At 44.0% G+C, this 6,025-nt stretch overlaps 1 protein-coding gene across 3 annotated transcripts; it reads left to right on the top strand.

Moving 5' to 3' along the window:
* LOC146258056 (acidic leucine-rich nuclear phosphoprotein 32 family member D-like) lies at positions 1–4,590 on the top strand. Of its 3 annotated transcripts, none has more exons than XM_084672368.1 (7): positions 1–304; positions 2,490–2,639; positions 2,726–2,848; positions 2,944–3,142; positions 3,445–3,598; positions 3,792–3,813; positions 3,906–4,590. In XM_084672368.1, exons 1-7 carry the CDS (start codon positions 251–253, stop codon positions 4,152–4,154), a joined length of 951 nt encoding a protein of 316 aa, XP_084528494.1. In that variant the 5' UTR covers positions 1–250; the 3' UTR covers positions 4,155–4,590. The 3 variants fall into 3 exon arrangements, with proteins under 3 accessions (XP_084528494.1, XP_084528496.1, XP_084528495.1); XM_084672370.1 differs by having other exon boundaries at positions 23–304; positions 3,445–3,563; positions 3,906–4,132; XM_084672369.1 differs by lacking the exon at positions 1–304 and adding an exon at positions 948–1,169.
* Positions 4,591–6,025: the final 1,435 nt, after the last annotated feature.

The following is a 6,025-nucleotide window of genomic DNA, read 5'->3' as shown; positions in this document are numbered from 1 at the left end:
CCAACCATACGACCACTAAACCCCGCCTTGTTCTGTGATTGGCTCAGAATGAAGGATGGGCGTCCGAAAACGTTGGTATATCTGCTATGAATGTATTGATTGGTTTATAGTGACGACAATAAATTCCTAATCCCGCCCCTTACTTATCAAGTTTGAGTGAATAGTGGCCAAGGCGGTAGCTGTGTGGATAGAGCTTTACATGTTCAACTGTTCTTGGGTTTATGAATTGGAATAGCTTGTTAGGCTTAAAATGGACATGAAAAAAAGAATTCATCTAGAGCTGCGGAATCGAACACCTTCAGACGTAAGAACATCCTCAAATATGTATTTATTTCCAAATTATAAGCTGTAAGTAACGTTAGTGCATGTAAGGTTTGAGTCTCTCGCGTTCAATTTAACAACATTTGGGCGCCTATAGACTGAATTTGACTTATTGAACTTCTAATTAAACGATCGTGTCGGCGAGCCATGCAGGGTTTTTAGAAAAGCAACTTGTGAAAAGCTTGCAAAGTCAGTGTGCAGAACTCATCACAATGCCAGGGCGATTGTGATGGGAGTTAAACTTGTCCGTAAACATGGAGTAGACTGTTTAGTAAAATCATGATCGCGCCCTTTTAACAAACTGTAGGCTCACACAAGGAATTTCATTATTCAATTCGGGAATCGGGTCAAATATGCAACACAATGGGCTGACTCGTGTGCGTTTTTATATGGTGTAGTCCATCTTGCTTGTGAAATTACGGTTGTTCATATCAGAATTGTTTAAACGGTCTCCGTGCCACTTTTTTTTGGTGACCATTCACATTCTAACGTTTATTATCTGCAGTTAAACTGTTATGCACATGGATTTTTTTTTGTTATTAGGCAAAAGTCGTAGGCTACCCTACGGAAGAGGTTGTTTTAAGTAGTTTGTAAAGTATGTTTTTTTCCATTTAGTCTTTGTAGTTCATACAAATTGTATTCTATTGTTCGTAACAATTTCAAGTTATTTACGATGATGTGTCTACCCGAAACCTGACCCTTGTAGGTCTGGGGCTTGATAAACTTAATTTACGCTCAAGGGAAACGGACCGCGTAGCGCACAGAGGCCGCTCCGCATAGCCAACAACACTCGGTGGCTAGCAGCCTGTAATACGTAGGCTACACTACCCCGTTCACGGAAATGAATGGTAGGCTACCAACAGATTTTCTGGAGTTAATTTACGTTTCCATTGAACATTATAATGGCCGACATCAGTGAACTAAGCGACTTAACGTTGCCGGTACCAGGTGCGCCAGTTTTGGTATCTCCGAAACGTCTACTCTTGGCTTTATTGGAGAGCCAAATAAAAAACATCCAGTCAGCATCAGTCCTTTTTGCGAAAACATCTTGTTTCAAGATGTGCGAGGTTGAAAGACAATGGCACAAATATCGTATGTTAAAAGACGGGCCCAGACAACAGACAACTAACGTAACGGCGCAGTAAACAGCGGTGTGCTGAAATGCATATCTAAAAGCAAATAAGTCGTAGGACCCTGTCACACGGCTGGGCTATTATCGTAGTAGAGCACAACACCGACATCCACTCATATCAGCTAAAAACAAGAAGCTGTGCCAAGTCCTAGGTTAATATAGACCAAAGCTCTCAGGATAAGACAACGTTTTGCGTGACATTTTATACATCGAAAATATTCCGTCTGGGTCAATCCTTTCTACAAAATGCTTTCGTATTCATTTTGATACCTGCTGCTAGGTTAGCTTGCGAGACTAGCATTCCGTCGCCATTTTAGCAGTTAGCTTGCCTGCCTGGCCATTGTCGACAACTCGTGTTAGCTCTTGCTAACAACAATGACAAATAATTAAAAGGTTTTGCAGCGGTTAAATATCTTTAGCAATTAGCCCAAATATAAATCTGCATTTACATAGTTGAAAGCATGGTCAATCGTTGACCTTGTGTTTAATGTGAACACAAACGTCGAGTGTATAACTGTGTTTGTGGGGATTACGCCCCCTCCTCCAACTTAAGTAAGCGCCAACCTCGCAGTTCTTCTCCACCCCCACTCGCACACGATTTTATCACCGACAATCACACAATTTTGCTTATACGTGATTTCAAATGATCCTTTAGATGCAAATTCCACAATATAAACGCGGACGGCCATTTTGTCCAGCATATCGTTCATGAGGTCGAGACATTTGTTACAAATTTCGAGAAGCTTGCTGCATTCTATTTAAAACACGAGATCATGCGGTGTTGTGCATAGCTGTCCATTTACAATCCCACGAAAATGTATGATCAGGCCTAGTTCAAACTGAAATCGACATTACTATATACTCACGTTTTTCTACATACATAACATACTTTGTTTCTACATTCTGCAATCATTTACAAGCCAGCTTTAGCGAACTAGTGGATAGAGGTTGCCTTTATGAAATCTCACCCCATTCAAAGAGCTTTACAATTTGCATGTTAGGCTATGTATCTTATCAATTTCCCCCTGTTTTCCAGGTGAAAGAACTTGTTCTTGATAACTGCCGCTCAAATGAAGGAAAAATTGAGGGCCTCACAGATGAATTTGAAGAATTGGAATTCTTAAGTACAATCAATGTGGGCTTAACATCAGTTGCAAACTTGCCCAAACTAAAGAAATTAAAAAAGGTAAGTTTACTTGTTGTGACATACAAAACACTATTACAATCCTCTTAACTGGCACTTAATAAACATGCTCATCATGGTTCCTTCAGCTTGAGCTCAGTGATAACAGAATCTCAGGCGGTCTGGAAGTCTTGGCGGAGAGATGTCCAAACCTCACACACCTGAACCTCAGTGGAAACAAAATCAAAGACCTCAGCACCATAGAACCTCTGGTGAGTGGAGCCCCGTCCACCTGCTGCAGAGACCCTGTGATCTAACACTGAGCACTCACCCGTCGACTCGCCCGTCTCTCTTTTCTACCTCGCAGAAAAAACTAGAAAAGCTGAAGAGTTTAGACTTGTTCAACTGTGAGGTGACCAACCTGGGGGAGTACCGAGACAGCGTGTTCACGTTGCTGCCCCAGCTCACCTACCTGGACGGGTATGACAAGGACGACAAGGAGGCCCCCGACTCTGACTTAGAGGCCTACACTGGCCTGGACGACGAGGAGGACGAGGACGAAGACGGTATGTTCTCTGTTGCTGCGTATGAGGTGGGATTGATCTGTCAGTGGAAGGAGGGAGCCTTCATCTCCCCTGTGTGGGGGGTTACCTTTTCCTGTTTGTAATATTCTTCTGTGTTCTTGTGTATGTTCTTATGGTAAAAGTGTGCTGAAACCCTGTTTCCATACCTTTTGGTGAAAGGAACAGCTCCTTGTGGGTTGCTATGGGGGCAGAAGCTAGGCTGTGTGGGCGGAAGTTATGTGGTTGTCGGGTTTTGGCTCCCTCACCCATCCATTGTGTTTAAATCTTCTCTTATTCTTGTAAAGGGGTAGAGGAGGAAGACTATGATGAAGATGCTGCCCCAGGAGACGAGGATGAAGATGATGAGGAGGTAGAGGAGGAAGAGGATGAGGAAGGAGGTGACGAGGATGACTTGAGTGGGGAGGTGAGACTGTCGCCATCTAGACGTGCATTTAACATGTAAGGGCACTGCCTGATGTCCCCCTTTAGCTTTGCCTTGTTTCAGGCTAGTAGTGTCACAACTACTACACATTTAGCTGTGTTTTCAGACTTGACATTTTAATTTAAAAAAACGGTATATAAATTTATTTTAATTGAGTTTACATTTTATTACATTAATAAAACCTGTTTAATGTTTGATTTCTTGCTCCAGGAGGAGGAGTTGGAAGATGATGGTGAGTAGGAAACGTGCTGAATGATCACATAAATACACATTTCAAGTGGAGATGTTTTTTTCCCACTAACCTGACACGACTGTTCTGCACAGGTGAGGATCGGGGACAGAAAAGGAAACGACCAGCAGATGACGAAGGAGAAGATGATGACGACGATGATGACGATGATGATGATGATGACGACTAGAGATGCTGTCTTACCCTCACCAAACCCGTTGTATTGTTTTAAGCATATGTCTCCCTGTTGGTTTTTAAGCTATTATATTGGGTGGGAGTGGGAAATGTTAACCATGGGTTTAGTTGGGAATTACAATATTTTTTTTAATGTTATTGGAATTTAATTTCTTCCCTCTGTTATGGAGCCACTAGAAAGACTGTACTGGCATTGGTGTAACCAGAATTGGAACTCCCTTGTTCGAGATGTGTCTGTGTGCTCGCACGTCCTGTTGGCAGTGTCTGTTTCCCCAACATGGACCCATGTACCCACGCCTTGGACTGAATGCCCACATACCTGCCTGTGTTCTCTATCCTTTGTTCATGAAGTCTGTAGCACCATGTCTTGTCAGGGAGGTTGAGAATCCTAATATACTGAATTCCCCTCATGTCGATTTATAATGAATGTCCTCCATCATCACAAGATTAATTCTTACCTTTTCTTGAAAAGTCTGTGGATTTTTGTAAATAGTGACCAAAACCTTTTCTATGCTAGTTTGATAATGGTGGACATTTCTTATATTTCCCTGTTGTAATCAATAAATTAAATATTGTAAAATGAAAGACAGTGTAATTCTATTCCATGGTGTATGTTTTCAGTGTTTCAGCTATGTTGTGGAAAGGTTCTCACCAAGACTGCAGGAAGATCTCGTTGTACCAAAGCACTCATATGCAAATGTAGACTTCCTCACTGGTGCAACCTGTGGTCTCTTGAGGTGTTGAGATTTGACCACCCCCCCCTTGTCATATTCTGACATTTCATTTTCCCTGTTTTACTCAATGCCAAACATTTAGTCCTCTGCAGTTAAAATTGTGTTCTTTTTCTGTTGCCCCAAAAATGTAATGTTCTTATTTTTATTTGTAATTTAGTTGTTAAATGACTTTCCTGGCAAACGCCAAGATGGCTAGATGGTTGGGTATTACTTCATACTAAGTAAAGATCTAATCCTTAACCATGTTTAGAAATGACAACAGCTGCTATCTGTTACACATACACCATCACCCCTATTTAACCAATGTACTTACTGCCAGTGAGGCGCTATTACACCATGTGTAAGACAGTTGCGTGACATGGAGCTCCACCTAGTGGCAGAAGATCATAAAGAGGTGTGGTTTCTGACCCTGTATTATTCTTGTTTTTCCAAAACCCTCCCTCAGGAGGATGGGAAGCAGTGTGGAGGAAGTGTTTGTCTGAGGCAGTGTGGAGGCAGTGTGGAGGCAGTGTCTGTCTGAGGCAGTGTGGAGGCAGTGTCTGTCTGAGGCAGTGTGGAGGCAGTGTTTGTCTGAGGCAGTGTGGAGGCAGTGTTTGTCTGAGGCAGTGTGGAGGCAGTGTCTGTCTGAGGCAGTGTGGAGGCAGTGTCTGTCTGAGGCAGTGTGGAGGCAGTGTTTGTCTGAGGCAGTGTGGAGGCAGTGTTTGTCTGAGGCAGTGTGGAGGCAGTGTTTGTCTGAGGCAGTGTGGAGGCAGTGTTTGTCTGAGGCAGTGTGGAGGCAGTGTTTGTCTGAGGCAGTGTGGAGGCAGTGTCTGTCTGAGGCAGTGTTTGTCTGAGGCAGTGTGGAGGCAGTGTTTGTCTGAGGCAGTGTGGAGGCAGTGTTTGTCTGAGGCAGTGTGGAGGCAGTGTTTGTCTGAGGCAGTGTGGAGGCAGTGTTTGTCTGAGGCAGTGTGGAGGCAGTGTCTGTCTGAGGCAGTGTGGAGGCAGTGTCTGTCTGAGGCAGTGTGGAGGCAGTGTCTGTTTGAGGCAGTGTGGAGGCAGTGTCTGTTTGAGGCAGTGTGGAGGCAGTGTTTGAGGCAGTGTGGAGGCAGTGTTTGTCTGAGGCAGTGTGGAGGCAGTGTCTGTCTGAGGCAGTGTGGAGGCAGTGTTTGTCTGAGGCAGTGTGGAGGCAGTGTCTGTCTGAGGCAGTGTGGAGGCAGTGTCTGTCTGAGGCAGTGTGGAGGCAGTGTCTGTCCCTAGCTTCCAGCAGAGCCTCCTGACTTGTTCAGAAGTGGTCCCACACCTGAGGA

Source organism: Hypomesus nipponensis, chromosome 14 (genome assembly GCF_054491055.1).
Source record: "Hypomesus nipponensis isolate SF chromosome 14, ASM5449105v1, whole genome shotgun sequence".
In the NCBI taxonomy this organism is placed as follows: Eukaryota; Metazoa; Chordata; class Actinopteri; order Osmeriformes; family Osmeridae; genus Hypomesus; species Hypomesus nipponensis.
The sequence above is the reverse complement of the archived record's forward strand: the minus strand, read 5'-3'. Positions and strand labels throughout refer to the sequence as shown.

What these genes read in the sequence shown, in the direction of transcription:
- LOC146258056 (XM_084672368.1), top strand. Translation starts at nt 251, where the DNA reads ATGGACATGAAAAAAAGAATTCATCTAGAGCTGCGGAATCGAACACCT. An exon ending in AACTAAAGAAATTAAAAAAG is followed by an intron (nt 2,640 to 2,725) that starts GTAAGTTTACTT and finishes TGGTTCCTTCAG; the next exon opens with CTTGAGCTCAGTGATAACAG. An exon ending in GGAGGACGAGGACGAAGACG is followed by an intron (nt 3,143 to 3,444) that starts GTATGTTCTCTG and finishes ATTCTTGTAAAG; the next exon opens with GGGTAGAGGAGGAAGACTAT.